General features: G+C 40.7%; 1 protein-coding gene across 1 annotated transcript; it reads left to right on the forward strand.

The window, feature by feature from the left end:
• Positions 1-1,848: 1,848 nt before the first annotated feature.
• On the forward strand, positions 1,849-26,456 carry LOC311273158 (ovochymase-2; the record flags this gene model as incomplete). Its single annotated transcript, XM_084380068.1, has 24 exons — positions 1,849-1,921; positions 4,047-4,183; positions 5,195-5,288; positions 6,353-6,493; positions 6,731-6,828; positions 8,660-8,786; positions 10,399-10,587; positions 12,467-12,607; positions 14,230-14,475; positions 14,606-14,791; positions 16,823-16,932; positions 18,239-18,339; positions 19,639-19,916; positions 20,965-21,128; positions 21,219-21,402; positions 21,502-21,720; positions 22,784-22,918; positions 23,039-23,260; positions 23,363-23,545; positions 23,750-23,862; positions 23,951-24,045; positions 24,731-25,020; positions 25,387-25,547; positions 26,015-26,456. The coding sequence occupies 24 exons, from the start codon at positions 1,849-1,851 to the stop codon at positions 26,210-26,212; spliced, it is 3,885 nt and encodes a 1,294-aa protein (XP_084236194.1). The 3' UTR covers positions 26,213-26,456.
• Positions 26,457-26,943: the final 487 nt, after the last annotated feature.

Raw genomic sequence — 26,943 nt, forward strand, 5'->3', positions numbered from 1 at the left:
ACCCATTGACTTATGTCTTTTCACCCTGGAAACACTGAAAGGTTAAGTCAGAGAAGTGGATGACTGAATTATGATAATAATAATAACAATAATAATACATAGGCTTTATATAGCGCCTTTCTAGGTACCCAAAGACGCTTTACAAAAACACCAAACAAAAGGATACAAACAGACAATACATACATACATACACATACAGGGACTCAAACAAAGGTAGATAAACAGCAATACAGAAAATAAAAGAGTAGACAGGGAAAATAAGCAAGAAAGAGGGTGGAAGATGATTTTGTCAGGTCTTGTAAGTGATGTTGAAGAGATGGGTTTTGAGATGACTTTTGAAAGACGGCAGTGAATCAGAGTCACGGATGGCCAGGGGGAGGGAGTTCCAGAGGGTAGGGGCGGCAATGGCGAAGGCTCTGTCACCTAGGGTATTTGTTCCTGGTGATGGGGGTGAGGGTGTTTGCATCTGCAGAGCGTAGTCGGCGAGGGGGAATGTGGCGATGGAGGAGATCTGTCAGGTATGAAGGGGCAAGATTGTTTAGGGCTTTGTAGGTGATTAGGAGGATCTTGAAATGTATGTGTTGTTTTACGGGAAGCCAGTGAAGTTGATGGAGGATAGGCGTGATGTGTTCTCTGGAGTGGGAGCGGGCGAGCAGTCGGGCAGCGGTGTTTTGAACATATTGCAGCTTTTGAAGATCAGAGGAGGGGAGACCATACAGGATGCTATTGCAGTAGTCGAGTCTGGAGGTGATGAATGCATGAATTAGTGTTTCGGCGGCCGGGAAGGAGAGGGTGGGTCGGAGGCGTGCTATGTTCCGGAGGTGGAAGAAGGATGTCTGACTTGAAGGAGAGTGTGGGGTCCATGTAGATGCCAAGGTTTCTGACCAGGGGGGAGGGAGTGACAGAGTGGCCATCGATGCAGAGTGAGAAGTTCTGGGAGGTGGGGAGGGTGGATTTTGGGCCAAAGATTATGATTTCAGTTTTATTGCTGTTGAGTTTGAGGAAGTTGTGGTTCATCCAGGCTTTTATGTCTGTAAGGCAGTTGGTGAGGGTGGTTATTATAACACCAGCTAGCAGTTAGCGGTTACTCGGGTTACATGCTGCCTCCTATTTGTTTGAGTATGAATTCGACAGGTGGCCAATCCTTACATATTGCACCTTTAAATGGATGCTATCAAATTGATGACATATAACCACATTTCCTGGAGGATGTGTGATGAGCACAGTGAATAAAAGCACTTTATTTCCACACACATGTGAGGGTGATTAACAAAAACACAAATTGAGCCTTAAAATACTGTATTGTTGCATAATTGTTCCATCTGACCCCATTGACTTATGTCTCTTCACCCTGGAAAAACTGAAAGGTTAAGTCAGAGAAGCGGATGACTGAATTATAAAGTTAATAATTAGATCTTATCACATAGAAGATTCTTGAGTAATAACCACACTGAACATCTCAAACAGGTGAGACATTTGCCTTTACCCTTAATTTCAGTCAGTTCCCTTGAAAGATATCCTGATGACCTCTTGATTTGGACACTATCAATACTCATTAACTCGGCGTTGTGATACGGTATGATTTATGACTCAGTGTCATCCAGCCCTCTCAGGCTGCCATGCTCAAATACCCCTCCTGAGGAAGCTCAAGGTTCATCTGGGCCGTCACAGTCAAGATACACCTCCTTGTGTTCATGCTAATAAGTTGGTGAGTTGTTGGACGGTGCTCAGTTTGGTGCACCCTCTCCCACCATGGTGAAAATGGAGAAATTCGATTTCGAGAAGGGCCACCATCGGTCCAAGGGTTTGAGCACCCTGGAAAAGTGTCTGATATTTCTCTTCGTGGCCATGACGGGTGTCTGCATCGGCCTTGCAGTCGTCTATGTCATTGAAAAAAATGACTCTTCAACTGAGGTAGTAGGTAAGTGTGTCTTAAGTGTATTTGCTCATGATGAGTTATATTGTTCTTCTCAGATAAGACAAAATTAAACCCAGCAGCACATTAATCCTCAACAACACAGTTAAATTACATTTATATGACGGTATCTTAATTTTAAACATTATTCAAGACAAAATAGAATTAAAAGTTTTCTACTATTGAAGGTTTTAGTGCCTCATTCGTGCTCCTGTATCCAGAAACTCTGTGTAGTCAACATTTCAGTAGCTGTGGGGAAATACAACAAGACAAGCAGTGAAGAATGTCAACAGAAAATCTAAAGTGAGAGCTTCCTGAGGCCACACATCAGTGACTGAGCTACACTGAGAAGCATCTTGTCAGATTGGACCTGCAGTCCCTGCTGACAGATGATGAATTTTATTGTCAGTGGTTTTTCACTGTCGACTGTATTGGCTGCAGTTGGTGATTTATCCTGACTTGACCGGGTGGCAAATGATGATCTGATCGTTTGGAAGATCAAATGTAAATAGCATAGGAAATCAGAAACAGTTTTTATAACATGCTGAACTAAGATGGGGAACATGGTATAAGCAGTTTAGCTGGTTAACATTAGCACGTAAGTATTGTCATTGAGAGCATGCTAGCGTTAGCATTCAGCTCAATTTACCACCGGCAAGATTGAAGCAAATGTGAGAACTGGGTTTTGCAACCTAATCGTGAGAATACAATTTGCAGGTATATATGTTCAGGTTCAATTTTGTATTTTAAGTTGTGATGACATTATTAGTGTTTTTTGTGCCCAAACCTTACCCGAGTATGAGCAGTGTTGTAACAAGAGATAAACAGACCTAAAGTAACATAAAGAAACAGAAAGGTTTAACTTATCTGGGGTTTTGCAGAAACCTACTTTGCCAACATTTAATCTTGCAATTGGGTTGCTTCTCGTCTGTAAATCCACCGCCATCCTCTCCACCTGCAGATACAAATGACAGGTCATAAACACGTAATGTGAACGTGATATGACACGTGTTGTCAATATGGCACGTAGGCCTATGACACGTGTGAACGTAATAGGGTTTTGCAGAAACCTGCTGCCTTTTGCTGAATTAAAACATGTCAATATCTTAGGGAAAACAGATTGTTGACATTTTCTCGAAGAGATTTACTTTCCTATCCTCCAATCGTCTCTTACTATCCTGAAGGAATTAAAATACTTTTTCATTTAAAAAAAACAGATCTTTATTCTAGTCTTACGCAGGAAAAACAAATTCCTGCTGCCTGTCTTTAAAAATGGAAATGGGGAATTGTTTGGGTTTGCATGAGAGGAGTAAAGTGATTAAATGAATATCAGCGGAACCTATTTGCTTTAAGCAAATCCACTCTGTTGCTCTGTATTATCAATTCATGCTCTGTTTCAGCGTTGGATCTTGGTCATTGGAACAAAAAGAAAAACACAGTCTATCTTTATGAAAGGCATTAAAAGGATCACTGCCCTGGCTTGTTTTACATAACAGAACAGCAGTGTGATAATGTTGACAGCTATGTTCTGCCTGAATGACAGAATATGCTCCAGTTTTTTGTCGTTAAACACAGCTGTGCTCCAGACTCCTGAACAGAAGACGCCCTGGCCACAGGGGAAACATGCTGCAACTGTGGATGATAATCAATGCTGTTGCCAAGGCATCTCCATTGATTTTAATTTTTTCACTGCAGAAACCATACAGTGTTTCTTAGACATTTGAATTTGCTGATAAATATTCCCCCTTTTAATCTGTGGTGCCAGTTTTGGCACAATAACACATAAGCACTACAAGTTATGGTCCACCACTTTGTTTCAGACTGAACAATCTCAACAACTATTGGATGGATTGCTATGAAATTACAAATATGCAAGGTCCCCAGAGGATGAATCCTACAGACTTTGGTGATCCCTTGGTTTTTTCGTCTAGCGCGCACAGCAGGTCAAAGTTATAACTTAATATACCTCAAAACCTTGTGCTCCCGCTGGAACACACAATTAGACTTGTTTCAGGGGAGGGCAATGAAGAGGCTTTTTTCCTCCATCGGTGGCACCATTTTTTAGTCCATGCAAGGTAGAAGCTGTTAAAAAGAAGAAGATATAACACAAGTGCCCTCTTTTGTCTCACAGTTCCAGGGGAAGATTCGGGATGTGGTGGTCCCCAGCAGCTGTCTCAAGAGTCAGGCACCTTCACCAGCTGGAACTATCCCAACAGCTACGAGGACGGCAAGACCTGCACCTGGCACATCACTGTGGACCCTGACAAGGTGACATGGATCAGCATCACTGCTCCTCCGAATCTCAATCAGTGAATTATGTAGAGCTACAGTCCCAGGGATATGTGCTACATTAGCAATCGGGTTGCATTGTGGGTAATGTAGGCACAAGGTTTTGACCTTTTGAAGGAAGACAAATGAGTGGAATGAAGAGGACAACATGTCTGGTTCTCCTGCATCGATTTTTGATCCGTTTTCGTTTAAACCATCCATTGTGAGTCAGACAGTGTTATAGCAGCGAGATGCAGATTCTGTAATCTTTTAATAGCTGTAATCCTCTAAGATTGACCAGCAGTGTGCATAATCAAGATTCTAGACAAAAGCCTTTGTCCTTTTGGTGAGGTGAGCAATACAGTGTTTAGAAATAGATTTTTATGATTTTGTATCTATCAGGCACAAAATAATCATTGTATTCTACAGACATGAGATTATTCTGCGATGGCAGAAAATAATTCTCCTCTCGAAAACCCATCTCCAACATCATCTAATTTACAGGACAATGCTGATCAAAACAATTCACTCTTGTCTCCACATCAGACAGAGTCTTTTATAGTGTTTGTGCCTGATGTCTAATCAGTTTGTCAAGTCCATGTCTTATGTGAGGCCAAGCAGTGGAGGACAGCTGGAATGAATGCAGTGGCAGCGTCTTGGACAGATGGCTGCCTTGTCTCCTTCATTCTCCTCAGCTCTCCTCCCCACACCCACAGGAGGAAACACAATCCTTGATGCTTCTTTCTCTGTTAGCATGGCTGCCTTCCTGAATGCCTGATGCTATGGCTCTTTTTTTTTTGTCTCTATCTTCACTTTTCTATCTTTAAACACACATAAACATACAGACAGGGGCACACACTTAACATGTGCCTGGTTGCGGGTACACATGCATCATGCGGTCATATTTCACACTGAGCCCCTCTTGCCTTCCCTGTCAGCAGCCCGTCTCTCCTATCAACTTCTTAGATTGAAAAAAGCAAGATGAAATACCTCTGCATGTTTCTGTTGCAGGTGATCCATGTGTGGTTTGATGACTTTGCTCTGGAGGACACGCGGTCCTGCACGGGAGACTTCGTCACACTGCAAGACTCTCTGGGAACCATCGGTAAAGAAATGTAGTTAGTAAAGAAAGGGTTGAGTCTGAATGTTTCCTGGTGAGATACATACATAGACAGACAGACTTACATGAAGATAGATACACCAGCTCTTTCAGCCCGCAGTGTCAGCTTTGATGTCATGCCCGAATCAGTCCATCCATCCATGGGCAGACTCAGCCAGTGAGCCACACAATCCTGCTGGTCCGCTGCACACTGCTTTACTCACAGTCACACACACTCCACCGCTAGTTTTCCAACCAGGCTGCAGAGTTGAAAGCGGTGTGCTTGGTTCACAGACATCTTTGATTTCTGTTCTCTCAAAGTTAATTAGAGGCAAATAAACCCACAGGCGGGACAGACTGGGTCACAGATTCAAATAATAGGGGCATATTTGTTGAATGATTAAAAAATGTGTGAAGACTCAAAGTCAAAGTCCTGGTGTTTGGCAGAAATACATTTTACATCATTAATAGTTACAATATTTATTCGGTGTATTAATGGATGCCAAATGAGCAACTTTAAAGAGTCTTATATGAGATAATATCAGTAGATATCTATTTGTCATAGTCTACACTATGCCCTACCTTTCTTTCAGGAGCAAGACACCCAGACTGAAAGAAACTAAATGTTTTGGGATCACTTTGTAGTTGAATGCATCATTATGTGGTTGCGAGCATCATTTTTGTGGTCCTCTGTAGTTGTTTTCTGCGTCATTGTGATTGTCTTGCGTCACTTTGTGGTAATTTTCCATCATCTTGTGGTTATTCTGTGTCTCTTTGTAGTTGTTTTGCACCTATTTGTGGTCATTTTGCATCTCTTTTTAGTTGTTTTTATCTGTTTGTGGTCACATTGTGTCTCTTTATATTTGTTTTATTAGATCACTGTGGTTGTCTTCTGTCACATTGTGGTCATTTGCATCAATGTCGTTTTGTGTCTCTTTGCAGTTACTTTGCATGTCTCTGTCGTCGTTTTCATCACTTTCGTGTCTCTGTGTAATCTTTATGTGATATTCTGTTATAACGGTTAACCCTTCTTTTTTATTGTAAATGATCATCATTTTGTGGTTTTGTAGGTAAATACTGTGGCTACGTCAAGCCGAGGCCGTTGGTGTCACTTACAAACCACCTGACGGTGCACTTCATCTCCAATGACAGAAAAACAGACAAAGGATTCAAGGCTCATTACAAAGCTGTGTCTCCAGAGCTCGCACCAGGTAAGAAGATGAGCGGGAATCCATTTCAGAAAGAAATTGCCTTGACTCTGGAATAATGTTGGGTGTCTGTCGTACAGTGTATGATTGACCTAGAAAGTAAATGTTGCAGCAATGGGTGTGGAATGAAGAGAGGGGCAGGGAAGGGGAATGAAAAGGGGGTGGGTGGGGCTGGAGGGGTGTATTGCGAGTATCCTTGAGGTGTATGTATGAATACCCTCCCTCCATCTCTGCTGCCAGAAATAGCCGGAGCTGGTGGCTCTCTCCAAGGTGACCAGGGGGATATGATGACCCCCGGCTTCCCTGAGCAGAACTACCCAAATGGAGCACTGTACCAGGTACGGCCACTCACACAGGAGAGGACACACAATAAAAGCTCCAATATGACAGCTACATGGTAACATTCACTTACACTGAGGTTTTTTACATCTGAAGAGGCACTGCTGACCTTTATCTGAGGATGTTAGGTTGTAGTACACGATATTACACAGTGTGCACTCTGCGACAGACTGGAAATAAATATTTAACTTGGAATAAACTTTACTAGGATCAGTTGTTCTTTTTTACCTAATAAACTACAGTATTTTTGCATTTTTGCTATAATTGATGTGGTTATATTACAACGGGGTCGATGACAAACCTGTAGAGAATTATCACCCTTCTCTGCAGTTCCCCTATAACTTAATGCGCATTTGAGCCTCTTTCAGCTCATTGTTTTGGTTTTACAGGCCGCAGCTTTACTATTTTAGCTCCTTCTCGTTGCTCACATAAGCATTTTTCCAGACACAGCTGTTTTATAACTGAGAATCCTTTAATTTAAGCTCTGATTAACCCGATGTACACTAGCTACTTGTCCGGCACCAAATGGCAGACAGTAACAAACAATCTAGCATTTAGCAGCTAGAAGCCAGACATTTCCCTCTCACCTTGGTTGAGTCCAAAAAAGAGATAAAGGGGGAGTGAAAGTCACCGGAAACACATCTCAAAATGTTAATGTTGTTCTTATGCTAAGGAGACTGTTTGCTAAAATGTTTGCCATAATAACTTTAGTGTTGTACGTTGATTTCAGTTTCAGCTCCTGGTCAAAAAAATCTGTCAAAACAGGCAAAAACTAAAGTGAAAACAACAACTGATGGTTAGAGGCATTTATTGGAAAACAAACGTCAGCAGTAGGCCTAGCTAGCTGACTTCCCTGAATATTACCGTTAGATGACTATCATGTCAAGCCACTATTGCTGGCAGTTACAGCTAAATAAAATCCAATATTAGCACTAATACAATTGATTCAGCTAAATTAAAATGAGCTAAATCAGGAAATCAGTGTACTTTACAATGTGGAAACATAAGGTTAAATAACCTAGACTACTTGACTGTTGTATACTCTTAGTGGTCACAGGTTGCATTTTTGTGTCTGTAATGTTATTTAAGGGCTAACCTTTGTTAAGATGCAGATGATGTCTTCAATAAGATTCATTGGTTAGCTGAATTTAGTTTTAAAGCTGCTGCGACTTATTATGTAAATCCATGCCAATTAAATCTACTGATTTCAAAAGCGGATCGGTTCAGAGAGAGAAACATAAGTTATAGAGGTTTATTCAGTTTTAAGAAGAATTTAATTGTGAATTGTGCAAATTAACTGCAACTCACTAATAGGAAGATGTCCTGGATATTATACCATACCATATTACATTTACTGTAGTGGTACACAGCGTGTTAGTATTGATTAGCATATGGTTCTAAACAAAGTTAAAGATTACAGATTAGCATCTCGATGTAAATCCATCAGCTATGATCACACTGACAGCATTTGTGGTCTTGATCTGTGATTAATGCATCTCATTTAATTTGAGTCAGTTTTGATGTCAGGGCTTGCACGCTGGGTGTGGATGTGGAGTCAGATGGTGTTATTTGGCTGTCATCATGATTTCATCTCGCTGTGGTTTAGTATTACAGGTCAGCACCTGTCCAAACAAGAGCTGAATCAGTGATACATTTAGGTATCAATTAAAGTGTGTCAAAATGCAGTTTCTGCAGAATCAACTGTTGCCATTTGCTGTCTTTAAAATGGGCTGTGCATAACAAGGAAAATTATTTGGGGAAATTATTTGGCGATGCAGGTACAAATGATTGCCGTGTGTCTGTTTGTACTTTATGTCTATGTCGGATCAGTGGAGAATCACGGTGCCTGAAGGCGAGAAGGTTCGGCTGACATTTACTTCCTTTGACCTGGTCCCTGAGGTCTGTGGAGACTATGTTCAGGTCTATGACGGTGCCAAGCCTGGCTCTTCTTCAATAGGTAAGCATGACATTAGACATGTTTCTAGTATATGCAGTGAGGGATACAAGAGGAAGAAGAATTTGCACCATGAATAAAAGATGAGCTCAATTAAAAGTTGGAGAAGTTGTACAATGGAGAGAGACTCTGGAGTCTCTTTTGAACTTAATGGATCTAAGTATGTCTGCATAGACTCCATAGTTAAAGTAAATTTGATAAATTGTCAATCATCTAAACTAAAACATGAAGATGTTGCTGTTGTTGCACAGTCCTCCGACATTATTCATCACTTTTTAACACTGACTATGACCCATTAAAGGTAAATTCTGTGGAGGCACAATGCCAAAGCCAGTTGTTTCCAGTGGCAACACAATGGTGGTCCGCTTCAAAACGGACGGCAGTTTGACTTCTAAAGGATTCAAAGCAACTTACACCAAGTCCAGCCTCCCAACTGTTCCTCCACCCGCAACAACATCCAAACCTTCAACAACACCAGTAAAGCCCACTCCGACAACAAAACCAACCCCCACAACTTCTGGTAAGTATCCTCTCCAAATCTACCTTTCTGTTTCACTGTTTCTTGTTTGCTTAAAGGTCCAATATTAGGCTCATTTTTAGGTTCATACTTTTATTTTGGATGACTGCTAGAATAGGTTTTAATGTTTAAATGCTCAAAAAACACAACAGTTTTTCTCATACTGTGCAGTGCTGCAGCTCTGTATTCCCCCTCTGTCTGAAATGCTCTGTTTCAGCTCCTGTCTCTTTAAGGATACCAGGTCTCCTCTGATTGGTCAGCTCACACACACCTGAGCCAGCACCACTAACAACAACAGAGCAGCTGTGCTAAAATCATTCTTTCGTGCCAAATTACACGCCAGGCAAATACAAATGTGTGACTCTTTAATGTAGAACAAATTGATTATTTTTCTGGGGCCATGGCTGTATAGTTGTGACATCACAACCTTACAGAAGTCCTAACAGCATATTTGAAGGCACTGCTTCTAAATATTGGCTCTGCGCATTTCTCTGGACTGTCTTCAGCATATTTGATAACCAAATGACAACGTCAACCTCGATGTGGCTGAACAGTTCTCTTAGAAAATCGTCCATTACGGCCTTGTTTTTAACTGACTTCAGAGATTTTTTATTATTAACGGTAATCAGTTATCTCTTGAAAGTTAATGCTGATGCACAAACTACAATATCATTATCTACTGTATGTGCTCACATGGTCTGTGAGGGTCATCTGCTGGCCAAATATTGTGCCTCCATGTGCACTTTTCCCTGCACAAACACTGCTCTTACAAAGTGACAGCTGAGGATGAATGCAAGCAGCTCTTTGTGTAGGAGAGGGGAGATCCCCCTTGAGGTTTATCTATTCATCACTGTGTTTAAGCTATTGGCAGTCAGACCTTTGCTCTCCAGTGGCCAATTAAGGTACTGCATAATGAACCTGTTCATGGGGCTGTTTTCTATCAAAGCGGGCTGTTCCTCATCAATTTAAAAACAAAAGAAAGAGGATTAACTCACACAGAAAACCTGGCTATTGATCCAGGTTTCCTTCCTCTTAAGACAACTTACAAAATGAAGTGTGAATATGATCAAATATTCTTTTCAACATTACTTCCTCTAGGGCGTAAAGGAGTGATCCAGTCTGAGGGTTTCCCAAATTCATATCCTGCTCACGCAAATAACTCCTGGGAGATCGTTGTGGCCAAAGGATTCCTGGTTAAATTTCAGATTACTGACATTGCCATCACAGGAGAGACTGGACAGTGCAAGGAGGACAAACTGATCATCTCAGACAAGTACAGCACACTAGGTGAGCCATGGCTTCATCTTTTACTCTTTTACATCAAAAACACTGACTTGTTTTGTGCTATTTCTGCATAATGCATCTTATGTAATCTTGTAAATATCTGTTTTTCGGGCCACGTCTGTCCTCGTGTAGCCTGAATGGCAATTTGGATTCTGCAGCAACCCAGTTAATATCCATTGGCTTGAAATTAACCTGTCAATATAAAAGAGGACTTTGGCTTGTTACTGCTGCACGTTGTTCAACTAACGACTCTAGTACTGTATGACTATCACAGTATCTGTCCCCTGCTGTAAAACTGTCGATTAGGATCTTCTTTGCTCAGAGCCCAGCAAACTATAAATTACATCTCATTATTATTCACTTCAGTGGCTGCAGTCGGGCTGATACCGCTTTATCTATTGCTGAGTTCTCAAGGACTAAAGCGCTGAGATAGAAGCACACGCTCTCTGTGAAACACACACAGATAGGTGATGGGAGGAGTGTGTTAATGGTGCGTCCTGTTATTTCGTGGGGTATGTGTTTGAAGCGAGAAATGAAAAGCAGAAATGAGAATAAGCAGCTACGGTTTGAGTTTCAAAGAGCCTTAAAGTTGGATTATGTAAGTTATAAAAGAAGATATAACACAATATTCCTTACACAACTGAAAACTTCATAAGCAGTAAAGTACATTGTGGCTCACATCAGTTCACTGTTGGTTAACTTATATATATTTTTACACTAAGTTCAATCGCTTTTTCTCTTTTCTGCAGTTTGGTTAGGTTTAAGAAAATATGGTTTGGGTTAGAAATAAACCCTTTCACCACGTTAACCATGTGTTAGAGTGAATAACTTTTTTCTGGTCATAAAGCTACGACCTTACAAAAACATGATTGATCTAATTGCAATAAAGGAGCAACATTAAAGGGGCTGTGTGGAGCTTCTTTGTAATGCTGGAAGCTGGTTGTTAGTTTATGTTAATAGACTCCATTTATAGACTAACTAGCTACTGTTGCTCTCTGTTAGCGAGTGTTGAGAGGCACTGTGATGAGGCCCCTCGAGAGCGTGCATAAAATTCACATCCTTTTGACTGTTGCGGAAAATCCGACCCGAGTGCTTCACAAAGAAATTCACAGTCCGGCAGCATTTAACAACATAAAGGCAACCGAGAGAGAAAGGGAAGGTTACAGCCTGCTCACATATGACCAGTAAAAAAGTGACTGATACACATAAACTGCTACAAATTGTTACAGAGAGCCCCTTTAATTATGATGTTCCAGGAACAACACTCATACAGCAATATAAGCTCTTGCAACATTTCACAGCGTTGCTTTAAGCTACAGCTAACAAATGACTGCCTGTAAGGAGAAAGGGCTGTGGTGCTAGTTCTGTATATCCCGCTGAGAATCAGCTGATTGTTTTGGCTTACTGGTCCATATGTTGCACCATGAAGCTAAGAGACTGATATATTTTTCCTCATAAGGGCTTAAAGGCAAAGAGAATATTGGACTTTTCTAGTGCTGAGAGAGGCACAGCGAAACTACGATGATAATAACCTCTAAGAATTAAAAAAAAAGACAATGTATTATAATTTGTGCCATGAAAAAAACCCAATAAAAATACATATAAAAATACATTTCCACCTCATTTTGTTTTCAGTAGCTGATGAATTCACACTCAGACAGTAAAGTCACCTTCATTTGTTGGTCAGCGTCACCATCCATCAAGCACACACGACACACTCAGCCTCACACTAGCACACACTTACTTACAGCCAACAGTGCTTACAGTATTTACCCCTCTTATCTGTTTAGCTACATTCTCTGAACCATCCGTCTAATCCTGGCTCTTCTCCCTTCGTCTACCTCCATCTTTTACCCCTGTCCTTCCTCTCCCTCAATCTCAGGCACACACTGTGGCTACCTCATCCCCCCGGTGATAGTCAGTGCCAGTGACACAATATCTGTCACCTTCCAGTCCGACAGTCGCCTCACAGACCGAGGTTTCTCTGCCAGCTGGGAGGCTGTGTACCCCGAGGATATCGCAGGTACTGAGGACACACACACGCGCGCATACACAACACACATACACAAACCAGAACACACTCACATCTGCTGAAGCAGCTCAACACCTCATTAAACCTAACCATAAAACATTTCACTCCTCTGCCACGTATTTATAGAAAAGGCAAAGTCATTGCATAGGCAGTGTGATCTCTGCTCAGCACAGGTCGGAGTACAGTGTGAAGCATAAAAGACAAGATAAAACTGCTTTATCTTTTTCTTTATCATGATTGTCAGGCATGAAAATGAGGTGAGACCCCACGTGCAATGGTGGAAAAAGCACTTAAGGGCCCTGATTTTTACTGAAATAAGAATACATAACAATTATCAAATAATGCTTTTGTGTATCAGAGTAAAAGTACTAATTATACAGAATATTTCAGGAACTTTTAAAGTGGTTTAATGCATGTCGTATTATGTATCATGTTACCTGCACTTTGTAGATGGTCCAAGTGCAGCTCATTTTCAGCGACTGATACAGTTGGTCAGTCTAATGTCTAACAAAAGACACATCGTATTAAAAGTAGAAATTATAGCAAGCCCTGATGAAGACCCTAAAGGTTGAAACATGTTGGCTTTGTTTATGATTTAGCCACCACAACAAATGCTTTTCAATATGTCCTTCCTTGATATTTTCTGTTTTGGAGTGCCTGGACTGCCTTGGTAATCACCCTTTCTCCTGTTTTCCAAGAGCACCTGACATAATTTTTGCCAACGAAAAAGAGCAACTAATCATCTTCTCTTTTCTTCTCTCTTGTCTTTTCAGTATTTGTTATGGGATGAACCATAAACACTGTCCTGTACCTCACATTAATATAGTGGTACACAGTTTTATGCCACTTTCTCATACATATCTGAAACCTTTACCGTTAATATATGGACACTGCATATATTTTGGATTTTTTTGGCTCTGCATCTAACCTTTTTACTTTTGTGATCGTTACTGTTAACTTCTTTATTTTTCTGTTGTGTATACAGCTCTTATTTGCACCTTACTGTTTACCAGTTTTTATATGTTACACGAAGATATTTGCACTCTTTACTTCTTTCTGCTGCACAGAAATGTCCCTCAGGACACTGGTAATAGACCTTTTCTTTTTTTTTTTTGCTTTAACATATCATTATGAAGTAAATGTTGATTGCACAATGTAATGGCTATACAATAATGACACCATCTGCGTTTAGATTGGTTCCCTATAAACCTCGCTTTCACTATGCAGTTTTGTCTGGCACCAGGCATGAAATCTCCTGAGAAAATGAGGGCTGACTGGCGATCCAGTCAGGCAGGCAGATTGGCACCATTCCTATCTGCTTTCACATCTCCATGATAGAATAAAGGAATGAATAAACTTATGTTTTCAAAGGAAAGTTATCCACTTGTCTTTGCGACAGCAATAATACAACATAGAAATGTTAAGGGGGGAAAGTTGTCTGTTTCTACTTCAATTTTCCCTTTGAAATCTGATGAAGAAAACCTATTAATGAGTTACTCCTCAAGACTCTCTCTTCTCACAGGCAGATACTGTACCTCGTCTACACTTATCTAATTATTATCTTATATAATTATAATATGATCACATATCTGTTGTTGTCATCTCTGTTTCAGATATCCAAGGCTGTGGCTTTTCTTCCCATGAGGAAACCGGGGTTATCATGTCCCAGAACTGGCCTATGAACTACAAGGCTAACACTGAGTGCATGTGGAACATCGCTGCGCCTTCTGGGGAGAAAATCACACTGAACTTCACGCACTTTGACCTCGAAGCCAAAGATTTCATATCGTCCAAATGCTATGATAACATAATGCTGTACGACATCAATAGTTCGACTAATGCACTGAATGGAAAGCACGGTATGTTTGTTTTTGCGGAGCTACTACATGACTGGCTACTTTCATGATCGTCTAGAACATTTTTACTTCATCTACATTAGCACTTGTACGTCCTGTGGGTCACTATATTAATTGTTTCAATATATTTTAGGTCCATTTTGTGGGACTAAGCTGCCTCCTCCCATCCAGACAAGAGGGGACAGGCTGGTGATTCGTTTCCATTCAGATTTGTTTACTGAGTCCAAAGGCTTCAGGGCCTACTGGACGACAAACCACAGTCTGCCTGCTCCCACTGACCCGCCTGTTAAGCCCAATCCATGGGACAACATCACGATAGGTGGAGTATCTATATGAACATGACACAGTTTGCTAAAACCTTCATTACATTGCAGGATTGAAAGTAAACTTTAGCTGCACTATTCTATATTTTTCATGTTGACAACTGATGATGTGTAACGCAAAAGTGATGATCCCAGAGAGAATCAACACCTGATTTTCCTGCCTGCAATTTGCCTCTCATCAACTTCACTTCCAAACACAGGCAGGCAGCTGTTTTCAGCATAAAATCTGTGATAAATCAACGGTAGAATATCTGCACAGCACAAAACAGCAGATAGACACTTGCAACTTGCTGGTGAATGTAACTGTAGAACCAGATATTTTCCTTGGAAAGTAAATCAGAGCTTACAGGAGCGTGAGTATCGAACAAATGTAATCCAAATGACAGATAATGTTGGTCATGCCAACTGGATGTGGAAATCCAGGCCTTTTTTTTTTTTTTTTTTACACATTTGCACCACAACTTTGAAAGGCAATAATATAAATGAAACGTTGTGTTTTCAGCATGTTTCATTGCCCCCAAGTGGCCAATAATTATAATAATTATAATAATAATAATAATAATAATAATGCAGGTACAACATTAAGTGCTGAGACAGTCAACAATTTCAATAATCAATTCAATAGTTATTTTAGCCTCTAAAATGTGAGGGTTTGCTGCTTTTTCTGTCTGTTTTTATTTTAAACTTGGTATCTTTGAATTTAGGCCTGTTGTTTGGACGCAACAGGTCATTTTAATACATGAGCTGGGGCTCTGGACAATTGTGACAAGCATTTTTCTTTATTTTTGGGGCATTTTATGGACTCAACTAATCATTTATTAATAAACAAATACTATAGTCACCAGACCTGTTGATAATAAAGGTCCAGTATGTAAACTGAAAGCTCAATCCCATTTCCAATTTTTACTGAGTAGTTGTCAGTGGTGTTAATTTAAACAGACGTGACCGGACATTTCCAATATGGAAAAACATTCATCCTACCCCTCTATCCCAACAACAATCTTTACCTTTAAAAATAATAGCCAGAGCTCTGGATTTCACATAGCTACAGTTCACTGTAGTGCGGCTACTTGTACAGTAACTCTATGTATTTCATGTGCCAAATGTGAAATATTGTATTTCATATATATGATTTAACCTTACACATGATATTTCGGGTCATTTTATTTGCAATCTCCACTTACTTATCCCTCCAGTCCTATTATAGACCATCTTGGGGTTAGCAGAGCAGTATTGCTGCACAGAGCTCTGCCTTATATTCATCTGATTAATGCTTCCTCCCATCCTCACCCCTTCTTCATACCCCCACCTCACACCCACCTCCACCTTCCGGCGCCTACAGTAGATGCGCAGTAAAACAAGGTGATAGGTGAGAGCATGATGTGAACTGGCCCAGTGCTTCACTTTCCTTCCTCGCTGATCCTCATTCTTCACCCAGCGATGAGCCCCAGGTGGCCCAGGCTCCTCGCCGAGCCGATTGCTGAAATAGAGTTTTATAGATGAACTCTGCTGCCTCTCGGTTTTTTTTCCCCCAGCCAGGCTCTGACCAGAGGTGCCCTATGTGTTGGGGAAGGAAGGAAAGAAGTGTGAGAAATGAAGGGATGTGGGACAAGAGTGACTGGAACAATTTAATGTCAACTCCTTGGATGACCACAATAAATGTATATCTTCACGGGTAGTGATGTTAGGATGTCAAGGAGCCTGAGCTGGAAAGTCCAGTTCAGGACCCATTGTTTGTTTTAGGATTGTGTTATGTTTGCATGAAGATACACTGAATACATTGCTGCAGATTAGATTAGTAAAAGCCAAAAACAGAGTGACATAGTTCGCTGTAGCCAGCAGTGTAAAAAATTAAAAATTAAAATTGGAACAACAGAGCCATTAACTGAACGGGCTTATCTGTGAGCTGCAGATATATACTGTATATTCAAGCTTTGTTTATACACACACAAACCACAAACACATTCATACATGCACAGAAAACCAGACACAGGATGGATAACAATGGTTTTCTTCTCATTTTCTAGACTGGCCAAATACATGTGGGAAACCAGCCATTCCTCCTGCTGTTACGTCACGCATTGTGAACGGAGAGCCGGCCGTTCCGAACTCCTGGCCCTGGCAGGTGTCCATGCAGGTGAGAGAGTCCGCTAATGAATGTAGAGAATTCATGCAAAGATACAGCCAATTATGTCAGAATTTACAGAATAAATATCAGGTTGTTTATTTTTTGTTTGTTTGTTTTTAAAAAGGCAAATTCACCCCAAATGTTTAAATTCTGTCATGATCTCCTCACCCTCATGCCACAAAATATTTCTGGAGCTTCACAGCAAAACAGCAATCTCCTGAACAACTGAAGCAGATGGGGACTTGTTTTCAAACTCAAAAAAACAACCAGAACAACAAGGATAAAAATGGCTCATCACGGCTCGTAATCCAAGTCTCTGTAAACCCTGAGATCCTGATTCTGTTTTGCTTTGAAGCGAAGAAATGTTTTGTGTTTTTTGGTTTTTTAAATGTGTTTTTAGTAGACTTTTGTATAAGCCAAGTTACAGAAAACAAACACAGAAAAAAAGACAGAGTAGAAACAACAAGCAAAATGGAACACAAAATACAAACAGGGCATATTTAAAAACAATAATTAAGTACATTGCTGCATCACTGACACTAGAATCTTAGCACAAGTACTAAACAGAGACGATAAAGGTGGGTGGCACTCTATGAACTCCCTTGCTAGTCAAGATCAGTGTTATATTTATCAAGGTGAGCCAGAAATGGCTGCCATATATCCGAACATTTATCAAGAAAGTTCAGATTAAAAATGAGTTTAGGGTCTTTTGGCAAAACTACACCAAGATCAGCCTGTCTGTAATTTTGAACGGGAGATTATGCAAAAATTCAGCGTTGAGATCAGCGCCCAGTGACATGAATTCACTCTTCTGCCAATTAATTGTGTATCCCGAAACTTCACCAAATGTTCTAATAAGGTCCAACAGAGCAGGAACTGATTTCTCTGGTTGTGATATGAAGAGAACAACATCGTCCGCATATAGGGAAATATGGTGATCCACATTACCCAGCCGGATGGGCTCAATAGAAGGGTGATTCCTGATACTAATGGCAAGAGGCTCAATAGCAATGGCAAAGAGCAATGGGCTGAAGGGGCAGCCTTGGCGTGTACCGCGATGTAATCGGAACGGCACTGATCGGAACATTTTGTGTTTTGTGAAACTTCAGCTGACTTTCCATCGGCATGAGCTGGAGCGGATTTTTTATTTATTATATGATATCGGAGAGTAATTTGTTCCCCACTCCTCTGTCTTCTCTTTGTCATATTCACCGATTGACTGACTGCTGCAGGATATTTGCTTACATATTTAATGATCAATATGCAAATGTCTTTAATGTCTTCTTCTCTGCTTGTCGGTGTGTGTTTGTTTCAGGTCTGGCCAGAGAGCCGTCCAGAACCCAGCTTCTCCCATACCTGTGGTGGTACTCTCATTCATAAGAACTGGGTACTTACAGCAGCCCACTGCTTCATAAGGTAAATGATCTCTACGTACAGCACAGGTCCAAAGACAAATTAAGAAATATATACACTAGTGTAGGTTTTTAATGCCACTTTCATCCACAGTTTTCTCAAACTTCCTGGAAGCCCATTTGCTTAATCTCATCAGGCAGTTTGGTGTCTGTGCTCTTACCTCAGGCTTATTACAGTGCAAGAGCAATGCCTTGTTAGAGATAGCTTGCTGGCTAATGGTCTTCAGTGGCCTTTAGAAAGAGAGATGATGGTGCACTGAGGAGATTGTTGCTGTATAGTTTTCTGCTGTGTGCGTGAGTAGAATGTATATGAGGTTGTGTGCCACAGTGGTGAATATGTTGTGTGTGGTGCAAAGGAAAAACAGACACTGCTCAAATATCTTGTCATCTTGAATAATACAGTGAAACAGAATAACACTTTTAAAGCTGCTGTAAGTGATATATCTTTATCAAAATAAGTGTAAGTAGCTCTATACTCCTACAGTAATCCTACAGTAATAAAGTGTTTGGTTGTCTCTCCTCCTCCTGTTCATGCAGTAAAATAGAAAATACATTTTATGATATCCCTGCCCACTGTATCCAATCAGGACAGAAAACTCAGTGGAGACAGTCCAGTCTGCTCATGAAGGAGCAGAGTGCAGGATCCGGCTGTTTGCTGCTATGTCTGGCAATTACCGCTGCATGTTTACGTGGTGACGTACAGAGGAGGATAGCTACCTGAAAAATGGACAGGAAGTTAGCTGAAACAACGGCATCGCTTACAGCAGCTTTAACAGAATGTAAAAATTACACAAACTTTAGGAAGGAATTCTTCACAAATTTTGAAAAATACTGACCTGATTGCCAGAGTTTGACAGACAGGGAGGAATTACTCCTCGCTCTGAGGGTAAAAGAACGAATATGCGGTGCCCTCTGTGAAGTATGCCACTTCCTGCCACAAGAAAAGAGAAAAAAGTGGATAAAAAAAATAGTACGTTTATGTGTATGTACGTAGCTTAAGTGTGTGTACATATATGTACAGTACATACACAGTGATGGAATGTTACTAAGTAGAGTATTTCAATTTTTTCCCACTACATTTATTTATGGTATTTGTTAATTTCCTCCCTTATTTTTCATAATTATAGTTTTCATGATTGTGCTTTGGCAACAATAAATCAGTCAATCAATCAATAAATAAATCATATGCAAAATGTCATGCAAATAAAGCCCATTGAACTGAATTGAATTGACATATATCTCTGTGCGTTTACTGTAAACTGTGAGGACTTATTATTAATTCATCTGCTGATCTGTTGCCCAGATACGCTGATGAGCTGCAGCGTTGGCGCATGTGCGTCGGCAAGCACAACCTGACCTACACAGAGTCGAGTGAGCACTGCTTCGGTGTGACTGGTATCTATCGCCACGAGGGGTTCAAGTATCCCACAGTGCCCACGGTGGAGTTTGACATTGCTCTGGTCAGGCTGGACGGAGATGCGACGCCCACTTTTGAGATCTCGTATGCCTGCCTTCCCTCAGTGGAAGAAGTGCTACCTGGGGGCAAGAAGTGCTACGCCACTGGCTGGGGAGATGAGACCGGTACTGCACATGAAGTCCACATCTGCATGTTTACACTCATATATCAAAAGGGCCAGAATTCAGAATATTATGATCAGATATCTGCCTGAAAATTAGCCTGCAGATGACCTGTAAGTGCCCCTATTAGCTGGAAAACACAATTGGTCCACATCATATCGTCTTACATGGTCAAAGTTCAAATTAGATAACAATACAACTGAAAATGAACACTTAACACATGTTTTTCTAAGGAAATATTTTGGCATCTGGCAAAAAAAAAGCCTTTTTGTGACCTCAAATTACCCCTGCATGAGAGTAACAGGGGTTTAAATAGCAAAAAGAAATAAAACTACACAAACTTGCATAATTTCCAAATGTATGGCTTTAGAAATTGAATCAAACTATAGATTTTTGGATTTGAAATCTCATTGGCTACATGATGCATCAATTGTCCAGAGGCTGACATGTAAGTGGCTCATGAGAGAGGAGAAAGAAGAGAGAGTGGGTCACTGCTTGACTGTTGTGGGCTCTAGGGCGGGCATATTACATCCGATCTGCTCAAATGAGCTGTCAATCAAACGGGCCCTGGAGCTGAACAGTATGCACCATATCAGGCCTCAATGTATTTCATGAGAATGTATAATATATTAAGATACCAGATGATCTTATTTGTGTCATAGATGGTCCAAATATGATCTTATTTCTACAGTTTCTGGGATGACGTGAACTCCATAGCGGTATAAAAGTGGTCCCATGCTGGGAGTTGAATAGTTTCCAAAGATTCACTATGCATATAATCATATTTGGAGCATATCTTGCAATAATATCTCTGAATTCCTGGGTTTTGTGCACAGATAGTCTCACATTTTTTAACTACTTTGAAGTAGTTATTTTATACACTAAAATAATACAATAATCCACCACTTCAGGAGACACTCACTCCTCATAAATTGCATAGTTTGCATGCCCTCTGCTGGACTTAATCTGTAAATACATCCTGTATTTATGCTCCTCAGTGTGACAAGTTAAGATCTTTTTAACAATCAAAATTGTTTTTTGTGATTCTTAGGTGATTCCATGAATGCTAAAGTTGCAGAGGCCCTTAATCAAGTGGCCCTGCCTGTTGTGCCATACGACACCTGCAAGAGGATGGACTACTGGTGGTTCCAGGTCAAGACCTCCATGATCTGCTGTGGTTATACCCTGCCTGATGAGCTCAAGTCTGTCTGTCAGGTAAAATAAGTCCTACAAGAGGACAGGACTGATTGTCAGCGTGATGATTTTACACATCTAACTGCTGATGTTGTTTCTGATGTTTGACAGGGAGATTCAGGTGGTCCTCTGGTGTGCCAGGATGCTGCCGATAGTCCTTGGGAAGTTCACGGTATAACCAGCTTTGGCCCTGTCGGTTGCATAATGGATAAGAAGCCCTCCGTGTTCACCCGCTCCTCTGCCTACATTCCCTGGATCGAAAACGTCATCCGCAGGGACATCTACAATGAGCACAGTAAGAATCCAGCTGGTCTAAACTGACCCACTTTGCTCCAAACCTAAATACGGTCAAAGAATGTCTTGCTTGTTTTCACCCTCTGTTCTCCATGTGTAGCATCTGGCTGTGGAGGGCCAAAGAACTTGCTTGGCACTGAAGGCACGGTGTCCTCGATGGGTTACCCTGGCAGCTACAGCAACAATGCCAGATGCCAGTGGAACATCCAGGTGCCTGTCGGCAAAGTGGTCCACCTCCATTTCGACAGTTTCTCCCTTGAAGAGAGTCAGATGTGCTTGAATGACAAAGTCAGCGTCACAGACAAAACAGGAAGTCTAGGTATGTGAATATCTGCCTCCTTATTCTCTCTAGCTGATAGTACATTTGCTGAGTTATTCACATATACTATATACACATATATTTTTTCACAATAAAACAAAAAAAGGCCTAACTTTGATCCTAACAACGGGTTTCAAATCAGGGCAATCAACTCAGGAGGCAAATCTATGGAAGAAACCAAAAAGCAAGCAGCCAACAAGCACAAACTAGAAAAATACAGGATGTATTGAAAACATCTTCTATTCAGATTGGGGAAAACTATCTACTAGGCGACTCCCAGAACAATCAACTAGTGGACTATCACAACCACAACCAAACATTATCTACAGTACGTCGTCCAGTCAGATCACTGCTCATTTGTAAACAGCCTGAACTGGTTGTATTTGAGGCCTTTTTGACAGAATTGATCATTGTTATTGGATGTATAAAATATGATGAATCTGCAATTAATTGTCTATTTGACTGCTTTATGAGATTAGTCAATGACTACTAAAACGCAGCAGTCATTAATGCCTAATATCTATATCTAATATCTTAAAATACAATGCTTCATGTCAGTATTTAAGGGTCAACCAAAAAAACCTCGATAAGAGAACATGATATACCAAATTTATAAAATAATATATATATATATATATATATATATATATATATATATATATGTGTATATATATATATATATACATACTTATACATAGAAAAAAGGTCAGCAATAAAATAAGATGCAGCCCAGTCAGTCGCCAACATGAATCTCAAAATGCATGAAATGTTACACAAGACCAACAGGCTGTACTTAAATGAAAAAAAGCCTAAATAGTTGAAAAATTGCATAAACATTATGAGAATGCAGCCTTCCCATTCTCTACTGCTCTGTGATCTCCTGTGTCTCAGCCATAAATGTCATGTAAACATGTTTATGTGTCGTGCAAGCACAATATAAAAATAGGACAGAAAGAAGCAACAACAAAGCAAAAAAGACGTCAATATACTTTAAACTTTTTACACAAGCTTTTAGGACAGACGTTCCTTCAAAGAGTAAGCCTTCATGTTCACTTCTCCTCAGGCACATACTGCAGCCATGCACCCCCTAGAGACCTGGTGAGCAGTGGAGACCAGCTTCAAATCAGCTTCTCCTCCAATGACAAGGTGGTGGACACCGGCTTCACTGCTACCTGGAAGGCAGTGTATCCTAATGAGGGTAAGACAGGAGAAAAGTGAAGCTGACAGGACACGGAGGGAATAGCCTTCAAGCAAATCCGATGTATCTCATTGTTTCTTCTTTCTCGTTCCCCTGTCTCTCTTCCCCACACACACACAGTTACTTGTGGAGGACACTTCGGCTTGGAACAGGGTGAAATCATCTCTCCTAAGTGGCCCGGTGACTACCCAGCCCAGTCTGTGTGCACATGGCATATCAATATTCCCTCAGCAGAAAGTGTCAGCGTCGTCTTCAGTCACTTTGAGCTGCAGGCTGTAAACGTGTTAGGAGACTGTGTGGACTACGTGGAGTTCTTCAATGGACAAAACATGGAATCGCAAGGTTGGTTATTGTTCTTCAAATTCTCCTGTGTTTATTTTGTTTTGGTAAGTATTTCAGTTTTGTCAGTAGTGAGAAAATGATCCGGTCTTGTCTGTTTTTCAGGTCGATTCTGCGGCTTTGGCCTTCCACCAATAATCACCATCATGGGCAACTCAGTCGTCATGCGCTTTGTGACTAACAAAGACAATCAACAGAGCGGGTTCCGTGGTTACTGGACCACTGATCTCACTGTTTTCCCCACTTTACCTCCTCCACCTCCCAACCCATGGGACAACATCACTATCAGTGAGTGTAGTCAAAGTCATAGCTGCCCCGTCTCTGATGTGGGGTCCCACTTTCAAAATGGAGCTTCCTCAGATGATATAAACCGCAGTGGGCCCTTAAACTGAAGTTTTAATCCAGTCTTCCATTGACTTTACCTGTTAAAATGCAGGTATAATAAATGACACACTAGTTATAGATGGTTAATTGTACATATTCTCTCCACAGACTGGCCAGCAAATTGCGGAAACCCAGCAGTTAAACCCAAAACAGTTGCCACGAGGGTGGTTAACGGGGAAGAGGCGATCCCCCACTCCTGGCCCTGGCAAGTCTCCATGCAGGTACTGCCGACACCTGTTTCTCTGTGTGCATCATTAACAGTCAGAGAAAAAAGGTTTTATTCTGATTTAATGCATTTCTCTTCCCCAGGCCTCACCGATGTCTCCCATACCTTACATGCACGGTTGTGGAGGTTCTCTGATCCACGAAGAATGGATCCTGACTGCTGCTCACTGCTTCATGTTGTAAGATACCGACACAGAAAGGCCGACAGCACACGCCATCTGAAAGGCTCACAGTTCTTTAAAGAAGCTGTAATATAATCAGAATATAATGATCTTCCAACCGGAGAATTTAGGCCATCATCTAAATGAACCAACTCCTGATGATCACATAACAGCACTGGATGTAAACAAGCATTCATTTATCGTTTAATTGGCCAGTTTTCTTGAAATTTCGTTCAAATTTGGAAGAGTGTGGAAGGGGTCAGTCAATGTGATGAACCAACTAAATTAATACCTGAATCTCCTCTCAGCTCCTCTCTTCATTATGTAGTGAATTTCAGCTAATTTTGTAGCAGTAACTCGACTAATCTGGTTCATTCTCACTGATTTCGACGCATTTTAAACCCACAGTACACGACCTGCTCACCACCAAACAACAGACAGGCAGATTTTAGAACTAGCAGCTAAGGAACCTGATATTTCCCTCAGGAGTTGGTAGAGACCAAAAACAGAGCTAAAAGCAGCGTGAATATTGGACTTACATTTACAGAAGAAAGTCCAAACGAATGTTATTGTTGCTCCATAACTGCCAGACATGTAAATAAGTAATTGAGTAGTTAATCATGCCTACCAGCTTGCACAATGGCCAAAGGACATAGTAGAACAAGTTCTAACTTTTACCTTCAACCTTGTAACTGCTTTCCAGCCCACTGAATAAACCTTCCTACTGGCGCATGTGTTTGGGGAAACACCATATGAACTCCTCCATGGACGTTCCCTCAGCAGAGGAATGCTATATGGTGGATGGCATCATCCCCCACGAGGGGTTCGTCTACGAACAGGATTCCAGTGACATCACCAATGACATAGCCTTGGTGCATTTGGCCAAGCCTGTAAAAATGACGAGGGAGATCAGCCCCATCTGCCTGCCCATACCTGGGGATGTGATGCATACCGGGACACCTTGCTTCGTCACCGGCTGGGGAGACGAGAAAGGTAGAAGTGATCATGAATTTCGATTTCCTGTGTTGGAACTGTAGTCGTAATCCTATTTAATGAATCATTATATCTATTTTACCTATCTAAACTTGAAATAGTCTATGAATTTCTCCATTCCTGTGAAGTAATTTGTCCAATCAGCGTAGCCATCGGGTTGTTCACATAGTGCGGATCTGGTCAATGCTGTCAATGTCAAGTTTTGTAAAGTTTTGAAACAGAAGTAAGACGACATTGAATATCACAATCTCTACACTTCACCTGAAAACTGGATTGTGGACACCTTCGAGAGCAATCACAATCTAAAATCATCAGATTACCCACTTACTACTTTCTTCTTACTTTTACTTGTCACTTCTATCTTAGGTAACTTGTTTCCCCAAGTATCGAAGAAGCTAAATCAGGCGGCACTTCCCATCGTCGACTTCAATACCTGCAGCCAACCTGCTTACTGGTGGGACACCCTCAGGCCCTCCATGATCTGTGCTGGATACGAGTCCCCAGATGAGCTGAAGTCAGCCTGCCAGGTGAGAAGACTCTTTGAGAGAAAATTAAAATGTTTCAGATGAACACACTGATATCCTTTAGATGAGGATGGTGCTCGGTTGTTTTCTCACACATTACATAAGTGTTCAGGCCTCTCATGATTGTCTTTTATGCAACACCCTGTAAACTGTTTTTGTTCGTGGTCAGTCAGCCTTGATTGCAAATGGCTACATGGTTTTCAGGCATAATTGGACATGGGAAAAAAAGAGGATTATTCGTTTGCCGTAATGAGCGATCATGCAAACAGAGCCTGGGAAGATTAGAAATTTAGAAAAGACCCTTCAGAACTGTAGTGAAGGTTTTAAAAATTCAATAGAGCTGACATTTGCCCCCCTCGGGAAAACTCTGTCACATTTTTGATAAAGACTGACCTTTATGTGTAAAGTTCCTTCACAGAGATGATTTCTAGTGACAAATGTTCACCACTTTCTCTTCTGCTCTCCCAAAGGGTGACTCTGGAGGTCCTCTTGCCTGCACGTCCCCTGGAGCGATTCCGAACTGGGAGGTGCACGGCATCGTCAGCTTCGGACCTCAGGGCTGCATCAAAGACAAGAAGCCGTCAGTATTCACCCGTGTGTCTGCCTTCAGCAACTGGATCATCGACAACATGAAGAAGTTTATTTATGAAAATGGCAAAACCAACTAAAGCTCACATCTTGAAATGAAGATTTCTGACAGAGTTAGTGTTAATTTCTGTTGTTTCTTCAGCTACGGAAGTCTTTGTATGTTTTTATGATACATTTAAGCCATAATAAGGCAGTGTGAGAACAATTTATATTCAACTGTATTTAATATTTAAGACATTTTACACCATACAAGTTAAGGAAATACCAAACAATTCTGAAGTTAGAGAGCTGAGCTTGTAAACCGAGCAATACTTTTGATGTATGAATTTTCTATGCAACCCTTTTGCTTTCCTATAATTATTATTGTAATAATAATATAATAAAAACTCTACACTGAAAACTTTATTGTCCAAGTGATTTTTTATTCTTAAAAATGGTTTTGTACTATTTCTGTGTGTTACTTCACTGCTGCTACGCCAGTGATAGAATGTAACTAAGTACATTTAGTCAAGTACTGCATTTAAGTACAATTTTGAGGTATTTCTACTTTGCTTAAGATTTTTATTTTCTGCAACCTTATTCTTCGAGTTGACTACATTTTAGAGGCAGATATTGTGCTTTTACACAAATATATTTATCTGATAAGTTACTAGTAACTTTGCAGATTGCCTGCAATATCAAAGCCAAATTAATTATTACACAGTTTACGATAATCAGAAAAATGCTGAATATTAGATCCGATAATTGGCCAGATGATTAATTAATAAGTTGATTTATGTATTAATTTCATTTGTACGTCTGACACTTTTTC

Source organism: Pagrus pagrus (assembly GCF_965226575.1).
Source record: "Pagrus pagrus genome assembly, chromosome: 2".
NCBI lineage: Eukaryota > Metazoa > Chordata > Actinopteri > Spariformes > Sparidae > Pagrus > Pagrus pagrus.